The following is a 19,515-nucleotide window of genomic DNA, read 5'->3' as shown; positions in this document are numbered from 1 at the left end:
GAGCCTGTGTATTGTTTTTTTTTTTTTTTTTTTTTTTTGCATCTAAGATAACATACACTTGGAATGTCAGAGTAATCCCTTTTTCTGGACCCCTCAGGGCACAACTTACCCACCAGAGCTCGAGACCACAGAACCCCTCATTGTATCTTCTTCCCCGAAAACCATCTCTATGTGCTGTAAATGTTTATTAACTATCCTGTACCCATCAATGTAAAGAAGTATGTGTCCCTCTGTTTTACTTTTTACCCAATCCTAGAGATTTCCCCATATCGCTTTCTCCCACCCCTTTAATCTACCACCAATGGTAACCCTCCCTATGTCGCCTCCATTGATACTAATGTATAAAATAAGCTGCAAAACTGCCATTCTCCGGAGCATTTTCTTAATGCGTTGTGATTTTGCTTCCTGGCAATTGTTGTCAGTTAGGCTCAAATAAACTCATTAAACTTCTCTACAGGTTTGGACGTTTCTTATGTCAACACTAGATATTTGATTATTTTTCCTATTCTCTACAAGAAGACCATATTCAAATATTTTCAGGCCTATTTCATGTATAGTTTCCTTTAAGAATACAGTGCACACGTACATCATGAAAGCTCCTCCTTTAATAACTTATTAGGTTCAAGAAATTTAAGTTCAAAATTATTGTTGAAATAATGTTAAAATGTGAAAACATACTCATTCCAAATCTGTAGTGTAAAGACTATAAACTAACTAAAAATGTGTGTGGGGGGGGAGAATTTCGTTTGTAAATTCTCGTTGTACTATCTAGACTCAATAGCAAAAAAATAACAGAAATTATATTTTCACTTTTGAAATTGTTTTAATAATTGCCTTGCCCCCCCCCCTTTTCATTAAGGAAAAGAACAAATGTTTTGTTCCTTTAATCCTTCTACAACATGAAACAAAGACAGCACGAGTGCATTCTCAGTTTACATCTAAGAGGGGATCATTGATTAGGTGAATGAACCTAAGAACGGAATCCTACCAGACGGAAGCCTGGATCCTTGTCCTAATTTTTCCACTTAAGAGCTCAGTAACCTTGGGCAAGATCCCTCCATACCCACCATCAATGTCCTCATTCATGAAATGGCATAACTCTATTCCCTCCCCCTTCCGCACTAAGTAGTTGCAAGGATCAAGCAAAGTAAATCAATGGGAAGTTAAACACTGAGACACTGTACAAGCAAAAGCTATAATTACTACTTGCTGACGGTACAACTTAACAGGATCAATAAAATAAATCCAAGATAAAAAATATTTTACAGCATTATTCACAATCGCCAAGAGGTGGAAGCAGCCCCAGTGTCCATCAGCAGATGAGTGGATAAAGAAAATGCGGTATTGCTACACAACAGAATCTTATTCAGTCTTTAAAAAGAAGGAAATTCTGTCACATGCTACAACAGGGATGAGCTCTGATGACATTATGCTTAGTAAAATAAACCCGTCACAAAAGGATAAATACTGTATGATTTCATTTATTTGGGGTACCCAGAGTAGTCAAAATCATGGAAACAGAAACTAGAATGGTGGCTGCCAGGGGCTGGGGAGGAGGGGAAAATACACAGTTTCAATTTTATAGGATGGAAAAGTTCTAGAGATCTGTCACTCGACAACGTGAACATAGTTAACACTACTGAGCTGTACACTTAAAAGTGGTGGAGGGTAAAAAATATATATATCAGTATGATTTGTGTTACTAGGTCAACTGGAATTGAGATTTAAACAAAATTAAACCAAAATAATAGCCTTAGTTGAATGCTTCTGCTAGAAATCAATCTTGTTAACCTTAGAAAAGCACACTACTGATTAGCACAGGCTCTGCCCCCAGAGACACTCACATATCAGTGGGGGCATCTCTAATGTCAATTGTCCTCCTTCTGGTCTTCCAGCCCTCTCCCACCCCGGCAGTGTGGGGCTCCACCAGCTCTCTATTCCTACAGCATTTGGCTCACGTGGCTGCGACTCCAACACTTACCACATTATTCTCAGTCAGTCAGCGACACACATCACACATTTCTGGCATCATCGTTAGACCGTGAGTTTCTTGAGGGAACAACCACATCTAACACATCTTTGATTTCCCTTCCTTTAGCCCTCAGCTCCACAATACCACTCATTAAAAGTTTGCTAACTGAATGAATTCCGTTCTTTCACAGTTTTCAACATCTGTCATTTAACTGTTGGTGGGGCTAAAACTCAAGAGCAGAGAGAAGTGGACTATGCTAAGCTATGTGTAAGGGATTTGTGTTGTTCCCCATTCATATCTGGTAGAGAAAAAGGAGGGGGAGAATCATGTATTTATAGCTGTGTTTAGAATGATACAATAACGATGTATCAGTTTCACCAATCTAAAAAATAAAAAAATAAAAAACTTGAGCTGCAAAGTTTATAATAATTCTCCCCCATCCATTTATGGTTTTGAAATAGCCAGAAGTCTGTATTATGTTAACAGTCCTTAGAAGGGTTCTTACATAAGAGTGCAGTTTTAAATGGGGGCAAGCCTCAGCCTTCTAGAACTCCATTAATAAAAACCCTAAGTCCACTGTAAGGGAGCCTTGAAATAGAATATCAGGTTCTCTTTAAAACATGTAACTCCTACCCAATGGAAACTTAAGACTTATTCATAGGTAGATTGCAGAGATAAAAATAACCATAAGGAAATAAAGAATATGTAATTTTATTCCTAAAATTCTCAAGTGTTACTAAGACAGCAGGTGAGAAAAGCAAGAAAGTGCATTAACTCTCTCTTGATAACTGAGGCAGGAATCTGGACCAGTGAGATTAAGGAGTTCAGAGCACGCCTTTACTCTCAAGGGGCAAAGTCTAGTTCAGGAGACAGCACATGTGCCTTAGTCACAGGAATGGATGGGGATGCAATCTGACCCAATGAAATGAGCTGCTGTGAAGATCAAGTGACAGAGTCAACGTCAGTCATGTCCCACTCAGGTCAGGAGCCGCAGTGGACATTACAGACCTGGCATACAGCACTCACCACTGAGTTAGAAACAAATACCTCAAACACAATACCGACCACATGTAATAGTGTATGGTGACCATGCACAACTAAAGGGGAAATGAAAACAGTGGTTTTATAACTTCTGAGACCAACTCCCATTAGACACTGAACTTGAGGGCACGAGTTGTGTGTTCCAGTTGCTTGTACCGAGCCCAGTGCCCTGACTAGGAACCCTGAGTTTGACACGTGCCTGCTCATACAAAGTATTCTCAGAACCACGATGGAGCTTCACACATGACTTGTCAAAAGATCCAGCAGCCAGTCTGCAGCAGAGATGGAATCCTAATCCAGGTTTCCCTGAGTTGAGGAGTTGTGACAGAATGCACATAACCAGTGACACCTGAAGTATTTCCAATCTGACCCTTTATAGAAAACATCTGCCAACTCTTGGAGTAAGGCTGTACGCTTAGGAGGATGAACTCAACATTGACAGAAATAGGGATGCAGAAAGGAAAGGGATTCAAGGAGAAAATGGGGAGCTTGATTTTCAACGGGTGGCAGAACTGAAAGTGATGCCAAAAAGGGGGAAATGTGAGAGACCGACAACAGGGAAATAGGTCATGGGCAGAGGTGCAGACAAAGTGAGAAGGGTAAGATAGTAAAGGGGAAGATGGCAGTGGCTTAAAACACTATGGAGGTGAAGCTCTATATTCAAAGAATAACTTACAGAAGTCCCAATATGTCGAATGAATGGAGAGAGCTGTTGTGGCTGAATCTGGGAGAAACACAGAAATACACAGAACATACGCTGCTGGGCTCCCCTTGGCCTCTGCACGACTGCTGAAGAACTCATCAGTTTCAAAATCAATGGCATGCCTAAAGCAATAAAAGCCAGGAGGCCAGAGTCTAAACAGTGGGTTGGACAGACTTTCATGCTTCATTGGGGGGAACTAGAAGCAGCTGCAGAAGAGATTGAAAAGGAACAACCGGAGAAGTAGTAAAAACAGGCTTATGTCGTAGTCAGCACCTGTGAGACAAAATTGACTTAGTGGAGAAAATAAACAAAGTGAGGCTTACAGAGAAGTCAAGGGAATGCTAAATAAGAGGTCAGGGGACTTGATTAGAAGGTCATCAGAGACCATCAGTAGAGAGATAAGAATCAGGAATCAGTTTCAAGGAAGTGGGTAAGAAATTAAAGAAATGGAAGCAGGGGGCAGCATAAAGCCTGGTATAACTAAGGATGGCACTAACAAGAAGGTACAGATGGGATAGGAGGAAAGACAGGGTTGTTTATTTTAAAAGGTAAGGAGACATTTCTTCTTCCAAAGAGGTAAGAGAGGAGACTGTTCTCAGAAAATGGCTGCAACAAATCCCAGAATCTACGCCCTTGGTGGCTCCCATCCACCCTGACTTTAGGTTTAGCCACTCGGTTTGCTTTGAGCAACAGGACATTAGCACACACGACACAAGCAGAGACTTGAATATCGCCGTCTGGGGCCTGTTCTCTCTTGCTATGCTTGTAACCCTGAGACCAGCATGACAGCAAGCCAGCCAGTCCCCTGGGCAATGAGAGATCACCCAAAGGAGAATGAGGCACCCAAGCTGACAGCTGCCAACCTGCAGACACATGCAAAAGGCCATCCCACATCACCTGGTCACCAGCTCACCTGCCAGCTGGCCAGTGGTGCATGGAAGAGATTTGTAACCTAAGTAAAAATGGTGGTAACTTTAAGCCACTAAACTGAGAGCAGTTTGTTCTGTGGCAAAAGCTAGCAGAGAATGAATGAGGATTTACCTGATGTAAAAGAGAGTACAGGAATCAATGCTATAGGTACGACTGCATGATCATGAGTGCTCAGACGTATTTCAAAATGCTATAAGGCCACAAAGCTTTGCTTTTTCATTTTATGTCTTTCAAATTGTCTAGAGTGAGCAGTAATCATGCAGTAAGTGTTGCTATTATTGTTGTTATTACCATTACTGTCAACTAACACTGGAGATGAGTGGAAGAATTACAGCACCAGTGGATATGACCGTACCTACCCAATCATACTTATGAGTAAATGTAGAAGCTAACCCAGGTCCAGGGGACTTTCACACACCTTTGATTTCTTACAGATAGAAAAATTGCAATCTAAGCTAATGCAATCTAAGCTAATGAACAATAAACTAATCCATGTTGCTGGAAGTTAGACATATTTAGCCAGTTTTCTAATTCTATTTGGAAGCTAATTGCTATGAGCAGACAAGAATTGACAACTTTTCAATGCAAAAATGAAAGACAGCATCATTGAAGGGAAACATGTTACCCTAAAATATTTCTCTGAGAATGTCTGCCAAGTTTTGTGTTTTCTATTAGGAGATCTCTCTGCTAGAGTTGTCTTTTACCAATGAAATGTTGTTTTTTGGTTTGTTTGTTTTTTCCTATGAGCAGCTGTCTGGTTTAATACCTGCCACAGGTTCTTTAGATTCTTTCCAATAGTAAAACTTCTGGGTTGAAGAAAGTGTGCAATATAGGCAGCAATATGTACTTCTCTCCGACCTTGCACAGAATTTTCTCAATCAGACCCATTTTAAAAAATATGTTTAACATTTTTTGAAATAAAAAATTCAGCTTTGGGTTGAAAGGGAATAAACACATTCATGTTTCTTCTTTCTTCAGAAAAGATTCTGAGTAGTTGAATATTTCCAATTGGGTAGGATTCTCCCCATGTCTCATTACGAGAAACATTTTTTTCTCATTTATAGTATGTTTATTGATAAATATGGGAACTAAAACATGGTCAACAGCACATATGCTTCCTCCTGAAATAACACTTGTTTGAAAAACTATAAACCCACATATATAAAGACCAGAAATGAGAAGAGATTAGACAAAAATGTCGAACAGAGAAAATGACAGATGGTGGTTAATTAACGGAGTAGAAAGACTGAGAATGTAAAAAGAAGGAGACTGGGGACTAATCTCTAGGACACTGACAGGACTGAAAGAAAAGACACTCCCTCCTCCCAACCAATCACCCTATAAAAGACCAACAGTCAAGAAGCTTTGCCATGGCACTCAGAGCTTCCGGTCGGCTTTACAATGCTTTGCTCTTAATTATGAACGGACGGCCTGAAATCAAGAAAGTCTCCAATACGTAAAAATACGATCAAAATTTAAAAGTTTCAAAAACAGTGGCAGTACAGAAAAATTTTAAAAAAATAGAGATAAAAGAGAAGACATTACACCCATGGAATAAGAACAGGAAGCTACACAGAGGGATACAAGAAGAAAGCTTTTTGAGTATTAGAAATTTTCAGATAAAAATCTTACTAAGTAGGTTGGAAGATAAGTGGAGAAAAATTCAGATAGTAGAATAAAAAGAGAGGGAGAAGTAGGGAAAGAGTGAGGAAAGAAGAAGCTCTAATCAAACGTCTGACAAACTAGAGAACCAGAAAAAGAGGGAAACACAATGGAAAAAATTATCAAAAAAAAGAAAGTCACTTTCTAGAACCGAAGTGACTGGCCCTTCGCAATGAACATGTGTGTGAGAAGCCAGGCACAATAAATAAGACCCACACCAAGGCAAAAGTTCAAAATACAAAAGGAAGAATACTTCTCGGTATATTAAAGAAAATTTAAAAACCACACTCAAAGACCAAATGACATCGGCAAGTACACCAACAGTGCTGGAAGCTAAAAGACGACAAAAAAAGTCTTTAACATTCTGAAGGAACATGTTTTTCATCCATGAATACTCTACCCAGCCAAATGATTAATTAAATGTGAGGTTAGAATAAAGACATTTTCGGGTTGGCAAGATCTCAAAAAAGTAACCTTTCTCTGGAAGTTTCCATGTTTTCTTGCTGCCAAGCATTTCCTTATGTTGACCTTTACTTACATGACTTATTAGACCTTAGAAGCATTTTCCTCTTCTCCACTCCCCACTTTCTACTTCACAGGCTCAACTTCAACTGTCCACCCTGTGGTTCTGTCACCACCTCCTCCAAGAAGGATTTTCTGTTCCTGCCAGCAGGGCGCACTCTTTCCCTCTGGTGCTCATAGACCTCTCGCCTCCCCTAAGGTACTTCTGGTCTACCTCTAATTAGCGTGCTGTGAGGCCAAATTCTTCTCCCTAAACAAACAGTAGAAGCTTTGCAAAGTAGACAAAAGATCTGCCTGTTTCTTCTTTGTGGCTCTGGTTTTGCAGTTCTTTTATTCATCAAGTGTGACTAATACAATTTCTTTAATATAGCAGACCTTCACTGATGAGAGGAGAATTGACTTCAAGTTTAATGTTAACCTATTCTACAAAGAATACCGCACTCATCCTATTTGATCTCTACGCCAATCCCTTCCACATCCAGAGTCCCCATCTCAGAGTCTCTGCATACAGGGCAGAAAGGATCATTCTGGAGGAATGAGGGAGTGAAAAAAAATATTCTTTCAATTTAAAAAAGATGATCAGATGAACCAGCAACTTCACTCCTAGACACACACATACAAGAAACGAAAACATGTGCACACAAAAACTTGTACACAAACGTTTATAACAGCATTATTCCTAGCAATCAAAACGTGGAAACAATCCAGACATGCTCCAACTGATAAATAAATGAAATGTGATATATTTCTTACAATGGAATATTATTTGGCAATAAAAAGGAATGGTGTACTGATACATATTATAGCATAGATAAACAGTGAAAACATTATGTCAGTGAAAGTAGCCAGTTACAACAGACCACCTACTATATGATTCCATTTATATGGAATATCCAGAGCAGACACATCTATAGAGACTGAAAGTTGAATAGTGGTTGCCTAGGGCTGAGGAGTTCGGAAGAATGGGGATTGACTGCTAATTTAGAACATGAGATTTCTTTGGGGGACAATGACAATGCTCTAGGATTGATTGTAGTGATGATTGAACAACTCTGTGACTATCCTAAAGAGCAATGAGTTGTATGTTTTCAATGAGTGAATTATATCTCAATAAAGCTGTGTGGTTTTTTTTAAGGATCAATGTGGGAATAAATTAAATTCACATACTGCTTGTCTTTAAGGCAGAATCAAAAAGACCTGCTTAAATAAGGCAAGATTTGCAAAGTATGGCAAAACTGAACAGGACCAAAGCATGTCTGGGATCAGAAAACGCCAAATGAAAACACAAGGTCATGTCAGTTGATATTTATTTGCCTCACAATTGCTATAGAATCTGTTCATTGGAAGGATACCAGTTTGAGAGAAACCATAACAAAGTGTACTGAAAAGTACTGGGTTTTATTAAAAGCACAGAGTGCCTGGTTATATAACCTTTTGTAGGTCACTTAATTTCAAAAGACAGTGTCTCTAGTTTCACTACGTGTCAATCACCTTATTTCATAGACACAGTCTTAAGGCAATTAATGGATCATGTAGTTCATAGAGACAGAGGGCCAGGCTGTGAAAGCACTGCTGAAGTTTATTCCAGGCATTTGCACAGACTTATTGCATGTGATCTGTGGGGTGAAATAAAGCACCCACTTAGCAAATCTTTCTGTTTGAGAGATGCTATGATGATTACAAAACAAATGTATAAAACTTTTGCTCCTTTCAAAATGAATGTGCAAAGTGTTTTAAACTGTCTAAAATTAAATGAAAAATTCATGTATTTTTAAACTTCAAGGTTTCCTTTGGAAGTAGGTCCTAAAAAGGCATGATGGTATAAAGCCATGGTGGAGGGTAAGAGATCAAACTAAACTTATGAATGAGCCATCTACAATCCTGCTTTGCATTTCTTCTTCAAGGATATTGGAATTAATAAACCAGATCTACCAAAGCATGATTTCAATACAAAGTAAAATTAAATCCTAGTCCTTCTGTCTTTCAGAACATATTCACAGTCCCACTTACCCTAGTATAACTCATTTGCATACATCAAAGATTTAAGATATTGACCTAATTTTAAGGAAAAAAAATGGATGTAAATAAACAGTGTTCATTAAACATAGGAAACAGCCCTTCAATTATTTTTTCCTGTTTTAAATTCTCATTTTCTTTCATCTTCTACATATTTATAAGTATGTACTTTTTAGTCTGTATGACAACTAACATAAACCTGGTTTGATTTAGGATCAATATTTTGATCTATGCTGGATTGAAAGATATTTAAAAGTTCTATGCAGCTGTGTCACTTAACTCGGGACTTACAGCAGTCATGGACAAACAAACATGCCACTCAACCAGAGACTTTGAAAGTCAATCCTACAAGACACTGGGTCATATGATGATGTGGTATGAATCCGAGAAACTGTTTAACTTTGGTATATGAAAATCACATGATCAAATTAGTGCCAATAAAATACTCTTATTCTTCGAATACAAACTGTTATTTTTTTTTCTCTTGACTTTTCTTTGCACCTGGGTGCAAAATGTAGCATGTGGAATTCAGCTTCTAAGTTGAAAGATGTATTAGCCATACTCCAAACTTGTGGCAATTAACTTCACTAGTCATACAATCACTATGTAATTTTCTTCATTGTTGAATTTCAACTTCATAATTTTTTTTATTGTATTAAGAACATTTAACAGAAGATCTACTCTTTTAACAAAATTTTAAGTGTACAGTACATATTGCTAACTAGAGGCAGGATGTTGTACAGCAGATCTCTAGAACTCATTCATCTTGTGTAACTGAAACTTTGTCTATTGAAAAGCAACTCCCATTTCTTCCTCTCCCAGCCCCTGCCAACCATCACTCTACTCTCTCCTCCTGTCAGTCTGACTACTTTGTGTACCTCAGGTGAGTGGGATCATACAGTGTTTGTCCTTCTGTGATTGGCTTATTTCACTTAGCATAATGTCCTCCGGTTTCATCCATGTTGTCACATCATAATGTTTTAACTGATTAACTTCAGTAGAGCAGATGAACTGATGGCAACTGGGCCACACTTTGTTTTATTAGCTCCCTGCTCCTGCTATTTATGGGTTGTCTTGCAGTCAAGACTGTGTCTACACCTGGAGATGACTTCCCTGCCAGCTGCGGTGAGAACATTGTTTTCATGTACAGGAACACTGCTTTTTAAAGTCATGGCCTCCTGGCAGTTCCTCTGTAAACTACAATGGCAGCTGTGCTAGAGGTCATGAATATTACATAAGGGCTTGTCCATGCTTTCAAACCAGCATCTCCAAACCATGATTCCCATGGCAACACACAGATTTGACTCATCTCAGAGATGCAGCACCCAGCAGAAGCATTCTAATGTTATCCTCAATTTTGTTCACAAGACCAACACAGTACTTCCTCTTCTTTCAAAGCAGTAATTTTTTTCGAAAGAAAAACCAACAACCATGTCAAAATATGTTACTAAGTATCACACATACCAAGGTACTTAAACTTGACCGACAATCTATGCTTTAGAAATAGCTTCTATTCAAATGACTGCATTGGAAAAAAGAATTCAAACCATGACAATTAATGAAACGAAACACAGCCTCAGCTAAATTCTGTACTCACATATTTTGTGTCTGATTTTCAGGCCTCCCTTTTACATATACGTATTTGATTAGTATGAGATGGAGAAGAAATACCCCAAGGAAAAGAACGTTTTCAATCACTACAATCCTCTGTTGCTTTATCTTTGAAAAGGGTAATACAATCCATTTTTTTAAAATATAAGAAAATACTATTATAAAACACCTATGGAGTAATACTTGGGGGAAAGATTGTTCAAATAAACATAAACAAAGTTTGTTTCTCTATGCAGAGCAATGGTTTGCTGGAAAAATGAAGTAAAATCATTTTGATATTAGGTGCAGTTTTTCCTCTTTGTATATTCAGAGATTCTTTTGTGTGTCTAAATAAACCATCCACCCATGGAAACAAGTTCCTTGGGTTATAAACAACATAAAAGGCAAGACCACTCTTATATATCACATTTTCTTTTTCTATGAAGGGAAGAAAATACACTCATTTCTTATACCTCTTTCAAACCAGACAATGAAATACTGTCAGAGCCCAAACATACGCTTTGGGAGAAACTTCCACAGGTGTCCCATCATGGATCCAGCACAACTGGCAAAGGAAGCGCTTGGAAGGGAAACAATGATTTTACCTTTGCTTTTTCCAACTGGGCCTGCGCCTGTCGCTCTGCTTCTCTGCGTACTGCCTCCCGATCTTCCTCCAAAGAGACATCTGAATCGGATGGACGGCTGGTGTAGGAGTCTGCCGAACCCTGGAGAAGAAAATCTACATTTTAAAATAGATTCCATCTATGACGTTTGCATTGGAAAGCTTTCACTGACACCACAGTTAGCTTCCTAGATTTTGCTCTAAGTTCCTGAAAAGAAGAGAAAATAATCCATCTCGTGGCAAACCATCTAGAAAAATCATGCTCTGGTTCGCAGATTATTCACTAGGATAGCTGTGCCTACCAAGTTCCCATTCCTTCCCAAGCCTTAGATTCCATGTACTGTCCTTTCCGGAAGCCAGAACAAGTTCCTTCAGAATGAAAACCAGTTCTGTGGTGCAGTGCAGGGCTGAAGGGCATAGATGGGTTTCAAGGATAGAAGTATTTACACCTAGAAAGATACCACCAACAAAAACCATACAAAAAAGTCAAATGAGTTATAAGCTTGAACCCTCCAAAATGTCACTAACATGAGCTGACTCCCGCTTTAATCCGAAGCATCCGTTTGTACCTTTTTATTCACCTGATACCTTCTCCGACAAAACTGCAAGACAACAGCAGCCAGCTACATTCAATCTTCAAGCAACACATTTTTCAATACCTTAAACTAGATATTAACAAAACCTGTCTACAGAAAACCCCTGCCCGGAGTATCTCCTATGGCAATAAATCATGACATAGGAAAAGGAGCTCAGAAAATGACAGGACTCTCCCTGGCTCCCTCTCTTGCAATCAGGATCATATTACCAAATAAAGGAGCCGGTGCCAGCACTCCCTGCAACAACAGCAAAAGCAAAGAGAAAATAACGTCTCCCCACACGGAAACCCTGGAGCTTACACAGATATCCGAATTCTTCAGCCTTCCTCCCTTGGCTCTTTTCAGAAGCCTGATCCAGGTGGCCTTCATTAGCCAGACAGCGCCTTTCTCATCCGCAGCTGCAGCCCGGGGCACAGATCGTCAGTGCGCGCTGAGCCCTGGAGAACCACCCCTGCTCCTTTCCCATCCATACTCGGGGCAATCCCCTCTTCTCGCCCTTTTCTGCCTCTGGGGCTTTCACTCCTTACCACGGAGGACTCCAATCCAAGGGGATGCTTATTTTCCCATGGTGGGGTGCGGGGGACAAACACTCAAATGCTTTATGTTGCTTTAAAAATAAAGAACACTTCAAGTGCATTCGAAGACAGGCACCAACTCGTTCTAAACTTAGGAATCTTGCTACCCTAAATATTCTCGACCCTGTTCTTGGATTGCTAAAGGAAATTAGTTGTAAGAGAACCGTAAAAGAAAAAAAAAAAAGAGCAAAACGTATGCAGTGACATTTGCAAGTGCAAAGTTCAAGCCTTATCTTCAGAGATCTGGAAGGGGAGGGCGGAGGACGCACTCACCCGCACTGGGCATGCTCCATAGGTAGCCTTTTTACGCAGATGCTCACATCACACACACTGTTAGTCTCTGTCAAACTGCCATTTGCATCGGAAGTGTAAACAGCTGGAAAGGGTTTTGGTTCTATAGTAACAGGCACATGGTCTGTTTATCATGTTTAAGTTTCAGATAAAGCATTCTCTCAAAGGCACAGCATGTAACCTTTTCGTTTAATGATCCCTTTCCATTACGCTGCTTACAGAAAGTATATCTTATGCCATAAGACAATTCTTAGATAATAAATGTGATGTATATTATTGGACAGCAAAAAAGTCAAATAATGCTCATGAATCCTACTATCGTAATACTCTTGATTGCTTGGGACTTCTCCAACAAAATGCAAGAGAGAAAATTTCCCATTTAATTAGGACATGAAAATAATCACAGCTCCTAGGGATGCATTTAACCAAACTCAAAATGACTTTGAACTGCTGCTCCAACTGAGAAAATACCATTAGAAATAAAGTCACCTGAATAAATAACAGTGTGTGAATTGTTACAACAATAATTATGAAGACATTTCAAAGTCTGGTTGGTTTATTAGCTCAAGTTAAGATTCATAGAACAATTTAGTGCAAACTCTTCTTATAAATAAGGTGATTGAGGCTTGAGAAGGAAAGATAACTTAAGTTATTAATGTCCTGTATAAATGGAATTAAATTTTTAAAGTTTATTTATGAAGAAATACGCACTTCTAGGTTTCTGAAAGTAAACAAAATTCTATCACACATTCCAAGCAACATTTTTGTTTGAATATGGTCCGGGAATTCTTTTGTGAAGTTTCATGCAAACGAATGAAAGACATTCCGAAGAATTACTCCCTTACTTTTCTTCTCTTCCTTCCTCTCTCCCTTCCTTTTTTCTTTCATCCTTTCAACTCTAGGCTAAGACCAGTCTTCATGACATAAACATCAGAATATACAGTAGACTAGGGGTTTCAGAATTAAAGTAATACATGGAATACGCTGTAATTACGGTACTTTTTTTTTTAACTTTTCTTTATTTCAAGTGTGTTTTTCCAGGACCCATCAGCTCCAAGTCAAGTAGTTGTTTCAATCAAGTTGTGGAAGTTGCAGCTCACAATGGTGGGGATCGAACTGGCAACCTAGCTGTTAAGTGCACCATACTCTAACCAACTGAGCTAACCGGCTGCCCCCATAATTATGGTATTATTACATAAATTAATAAAAAGATTGCTTATACTGTGCTGAAGTGAAAGCAAAATGCATGGGGGATACAAAATGCATTGCAATGTTTGGTTTAAGCAAAATTCTCAAGGGGTATATGAGCCTTTCTACACGGACACACAACGTTGGGCATTCCTCATCTTCCCAGAGGATTTCCCATGGCAGGACTAGCACAGCAGAAAATTACCAGGAAGCACAATTTACCCCATAAAAGGCCTCAGACCCCACTGTCACAGTGCTGGCATTTTAGACCCAATCACCCAGCCAAAGGTTCAGGTCATACCTCGGTGACAATACAAAGTTCCTGTCACTAAGATACCCATAAGGAGAGGAAGAGTATTAACACACACACACACACGCAACTGACAACTGTATGTGATTTGTTCCCTTTTAAACAAAATAAGTTTTAAAAATTCCTTTGCTAATAATCAGATGTAGTTTTTAATTGCAGTCATTTTGAGACCTGTTTCCAGGCTTAAATAATTAAGCAGTTAAAAAACAAGAAGAAGAAAAAACCTCTACACTGACTTTTGGCAACGATCTTTTGAATAACTGCAACAAAATATTAACCTTCAACTATTTTTACAATATGAGATATGACTATGAACTGATGTTTAGTGTAGCTTACAGAAGGAGCCATATTACTTTTACACCTTGTATCTGTACTCGTACATACTTTCAAAATAGGTTTCATCAGAGAAGTTAAATGTACTATTGTAGAAAGAGAGAGACACACATAAAGTCACCTTATATCCTCCCACCAAAGATAGCTACTATCAAACAGTAGCATGTTTTAGCCTCCAGTGTTCTTGCAGTTTCGAAAGTCACACTCTCAACACATGCATTACAATTAATCTCCTTCCTTCTGGGAGTGTGGATTTATGCAGCTTTTTATCTACTCTTCAATTTCTATCATCTTCCACTTATATGTTCAGTATTTGAATAAAAAACATCACCTTTTTCCTTTAGCACATTTTTTTTCCTTTTATATTTAGAAAGTTTGCTTTTTTGATGTTGTACTCTACCGTTTCACAGTCATATATAGTATTTCCGGGATCAGTTATCTTAAACGTTCTTGTTTTTTTCTCTTTTAAAGCCTAAAGGACGACAGTCATAAGTCTATTCAGAAGTGGCATCTTTGATCCCAAAGTGGTCATCTATTTCTGTAGGAAACTTTCATATGAAGCATAAAGCAATACGCTTGGGCAAAGACAATTTCTCATAGAATCCTAAGGCTACCAAATTCTAGATAAAGCTATGCCCCATCCCAAATCCTCAAGACTTCAAATGACCTCCTCATGGATAGGACTATGCTAAGCCCATGGCAAGTTGGCCTTCAATCGTTTCCTCCTGACCTGCCAGGGTATAGACATACAACCCACTACCATACTGGTCATGCCCCCATTTTTAAAATTAAGCAAAAGGGGATAGAGTTCTGAGGCGAAGGACCAAGGAGAAAGGATCTGTCTCTTGTATTATCTTCTTGTGTTGGATTGAGGTGATAATTCTTTCATTTCTCATACTGTCATGTCTTTTCACAGTTTAGAACAATTAACTTTTTTTCTGTGAAAAGATCTGGATGTAAGAAAATGAATTGCTACCCCACCCCCTGCCTGCGTTGTTGATTTCTTCAAAAACAAAACCATAAACTGTTTGCTGATAATGTGTGTTCCTGACTCTAAAAATGCAAACATGACATAGGCTATTGAGATGGAATAATTTTCATTACTATTGTATACTTTAGTTTGCAAATGTCACGTAATTCCTATTCAAATCCATCCAGCAATGAAAAATCAAACATGATTGGGCTACCATTTGGCTTTATGTCAAAATACTAACAGCCGTGAAGATAATCGATCTATGTAAGTTCATCCCTTCTATGATTATGTAAAAGCTAAAACGTTAGCTTCAATTTTCTCAAGAGCATAGGAACATTTATAAACTGACTATGATTATAGTATGTACTGATGAAGACATTACATTTTACCAAAAAATAAACCCTCAAAAGCAAAACATATATTTAGAACTGTAAGGGCTACAACTGGAAGTTAAATGCTGGGAATATGATTGTGAAAAAGAATGAAAGCTTTCTTCCTATCATGGAGCTTGACATTCTGGTGAAGAACATTTTTTTTTTTTTTTTAAAAAGCTATTAAAAAATAATTAGAGACTGAGATAAAAGAATGATGAGAAAAAATAAAGCAGGCTGAGATAAAAGAGCAATGGTAGGAAGATGCTAGTTTAGTTAGGACAATGAAATGATACTCTGAAATGATATTTAAGCTGAAACTCAAAGGATAAAGAAAAAAATTAGCCCTGGGATGTATTGAGAGAAGAGATGCTTAGGCAGAGGGAACAGCATATGCTAAGGCCCTGAGGACAAGGAATGCCTAGCAGTTTGAGGAACTAAAAAGAGGCCAGTGTAGCCAGCATGCTACTTTTTCAGGAATATTTATTCAAGATCTCTTCCCTCTGCTACCTTTCTCACTTTACAGGTAGACAGACATGCAAGCACGCCTAAAGTACAGATTCTGGGAATCCTTTTTGTTCGTATGACACCACCTCACAGCAAAGCTCCCTACACATGTTTGATTTTCTTAATTAGAAGTGGCATTTAAGTTGTCAGTAAATTCTGCACTATTGGAACAATCATGTCTTCTGAGATTTCAACAGAGTTCTCTGATTTCCTTCTAAATGCAGCACTATCTCTTAAAGGTAAAGTCAGATCATTTTCGAGATTGTTCTGTATTATGTTAATAATGAGGGTAATCCATTTATTAAGATTAGACTATGTATATGTACGCTAATCATCGCTAATTGTTAATGAATGCTCACACTGTGCTGAGCACAGTGCTAATTCACAAGCATTACATAACTTAATCTGTAATTATCTTCATCTTTACTGATGAAAAAACTTAGGCATAGAGAAGTTAAGTTACCTGATTGAGGTTACAAAGCTAATAATCATTAGAGGTAGGCATTAACTTTTAGCAATCTGAATTCCAGTTCCATGCATACATGAGTTCATAAAAATAAAAGCTACAACATACAACATATCCCTACGTGTAACTGATGCTTCTATTAATCAAAAACATCTCTTTCTGTCTGCCAGGCACATGTACAACTATTTCTAATGGTCATAAATATCATGATGACTTCCACGTTCATAGCTATATCTGTGCTAAATTGGCTCTCTCTGTCTCTCTGTCTCTCTCTGTCTCTCTCTGTCTCTCTCTCTCTCTCTCTCACACACACACACACACACACACACACACACACACACACACACATTATCATCCCAAAAGGCACAATGCTTTTTCAAATTCTCACATTTTATCTTCCCAAAAGGCACAAGGAGGGTCCAATGAAACACAGATCATTTCTCATTTATCAATGTAATGCTGTTTTATGGAAAGGATTCAAGGAGTTGGCTGCTAAACCTGAAATTTCCCTCACGTTAAAGTAGCTCAAAGTGTAAAGCATTCTTTTCACTACTTATCTACAAGGGAAAGGAGATACGTAGAATAGAAAAACAATGGAAGTCAAGAAACCAGCTATTTAAATTTTTCTCTCTTTCCTGAAAATGAACATAACTTGGCAAACAGGCCTTCAGCAGCCCCTTTGGCAGCTAATCTTGCCTGAAACTGGCGGGAATTCAAGCGTCTTCTGAGTAACCTTTCAGTTCAATAGGAACAGTTGCTCGTTTTCAGCACTGAAGCTGAAGTTATTAAAAGGTACAAATGGCAGGTCTACAGCTCAGAGGTGTGACGAACAAATCTTTAAGAGTAATGCATTAAATACATTTCCCTTAGGGGTATGTAAATAAGGGGCAAACCTTTAAATCAGATATTGGTTAGAAGGGGTCATATTAAACATGTTTTATAAGCATTTATTTTGGAGTTCGGTTGTATTTTGAATCCTGGCTTAGTTTTTAAAGAATTAGGTAGCTTTGTTCTCCTCTATGGAATGTGAATGTACATGAGCCCATGCATGAAAGGAAAGCAATGTTTCCTCTTGTGATCAATGGATGTTGATGTTAAAAAATAATAATTTCCAGGTTGGAAATAGTGATGCAGAAATAATTAAGAGAAAGCTTAGAAGAGAAACAAATGAGATAACATGTAGCTACTTCAAGTGAATGCAAGTCTTTAGGAAGAGGTAGATTTAATTCCTAGGTGTTAAAATTCATTTTTCTTTAAAGTCCATTAATTCTTCTTGCTAATTTACCAACTCTAACAAAAAATGACATGGAAATTTAAAAAAATATGTAGATATTTCTGTACTTCTCAACTTTGAATTCTGTTTGGGATCAAGGTCCAGAAATCTTTATTTTTCTAAATACTCCCCAGTCAGATTTGAGAATCACGGCATAGAATATGAAATAGAGGGATCAAGATTATTTTGCCCATAGGGAAATCATATTGACCCCACATGAGTTAAAGAAATGTCGAAGAATTCTCACAGCTTCGCATTTGTCACAAAGTGGCTGACTGTATGTCATTCTGTCTTCTGCTGCAATTACTCTAGCATTGGAAACAAGAGATCCAAGGTTCCACATCCTGACAACAATTTCTATTGTTAGTAAAAATGAAGGATTCTCAAGTTAAAGCTACTTTTGAGCATCAGATTCCCGTCTGCATAATAACTGATGTCTCTGCTAAATAGTGTCCTTTCCCTAAGTCCTTGGCGTTGGCAGGGTCCCTTTACAAGGAGCTGTTTGACGAATAGCATGGCGAGGAACTGTATGAGATATTCCTGCCTTGCTATACAAATGGAAAACAAAGTGAGACTTGACAGTTTTATCTTGTAAAATCTTTTTATAGCAGCCAAGGAACAAACATTTAGACATTGTTCTTATGATGTTTAGTAATCAAAATTGTGGGAGTTCAAGTTTCATAGGACAAAACAGAGTAATGTATTAAAAAGTTCACCAAATTATTTCTTAGCGTGAGGGTGTGATGGCTGTTTATACTTTGTAGAAAAGCCTCTGTCTGATATTTGCAAAATTTGACAATCAAAAAGAACCATTTGGAAAAAGTTAAAATTAGAGGGCCAATTTCAATATTATTTTGAGTTTGAATTTCAAGCAGAGGATAAATACTTTTCCTTCATAATTACAGTACAGTATTGTGTACGGGGAGAGGAGAGTTTTTCAGGCCTTTAATATATTTACAGATGGTGATAGATGACACGAATTTATTATTCTAATATAATTTCTTATAAATAAAAAAAAACACTTTAAGTTATGAGGATGGAAATGAGTAGGCAAGAAGCAGAAAAATAGTGCCTGGGAGGTAAGCCTTTCTCAAAATGTTGCTAAAAAATTAAATTCAATGAGGGAAAAGCGTGAATAAATTGTATGTAGGTAATTTTTGGTAGAGGAATTCCTGGTGTGTATAGATACTGCCAGAAACTCTGTGTGGACACCACTCCCTTTAGTCTTTCTACTGAATTATCCCAATCAGCATACACACATGCTGTATTTCTCTCTGCCTGGGGAAGGTTCTTTTCTCTGTCAAGGGAAGGTTTTCTAACTGATTCCATTTTCTCTGCCAGCTCCTAACCTATTTCTTTTCTACTCTTTGCAGACAAAAAAAAAAAATGCCTAAAAGAAGTTGCCTCTACTCACTCCAATTCTCCCCTTCCAGTTCTCTCTTAAACCTACCGTCTTCCACCACTCCACTCCACCAAAACTGCCTGAGGTCATCGATAATATATGGCTCAATCCAGTGGTCACTCGTCAGTGTCCATCCTAGCTAACCTCCCAGTAGCATTTAGCACGGTTATTT

General features: G+C 38.2%; 1 protein-coding gene across 7 annotated transcripts in view; it reads right to left on the bottom strand.

The window, feature by feature from the left end:
- CACNB2 (calcium voltage-gated channel auxiliary subunit beta 2) overlaps positions 1 to 19,515 on the bottom strand; it is a 329,662-nt gene that overhangs the window by 100,866 nt on the left and 209,281 nt on the right. For 5 of the 7 annotated variants that reach the window (XM_019752070.3, XM_019752073.3, XM_074324835.2 and 2 more), the window contains one exon: positions 11,042 to 11,161. In XM_019752070.3, the coding sequence (XP_019607629.1) occupies positions 11,042 to 11,161 (120 nt within the window). Of the gene's footprint in view, positions 1 to 11,041; positions 11,162 to 11,954; positions 12,412 to 19,515 lie in introns of those variants that run through there. The other 2 variants (XM_019752077.3, XM_019752074.3) reach the window with 2 other exon arrangements.

Source organism: Rhinolophus sinicus, chromosome 1, assembly GCF_057876585.1.
Source record: "Rhinolophus sinicus isolate RSI-liver-muscle chromosome 1, RSI-T2T, whole genome shotgun sequence".
NCBI lineage: Eukaryota > Metazoa > Chordata > Mammalia > Chiroptera > Rhinolophidae > Rhinolophus > Rhinolophus sinicus.
This window is presented reverse-complemented; position numbering and strand designations above follow the sequence as displayed.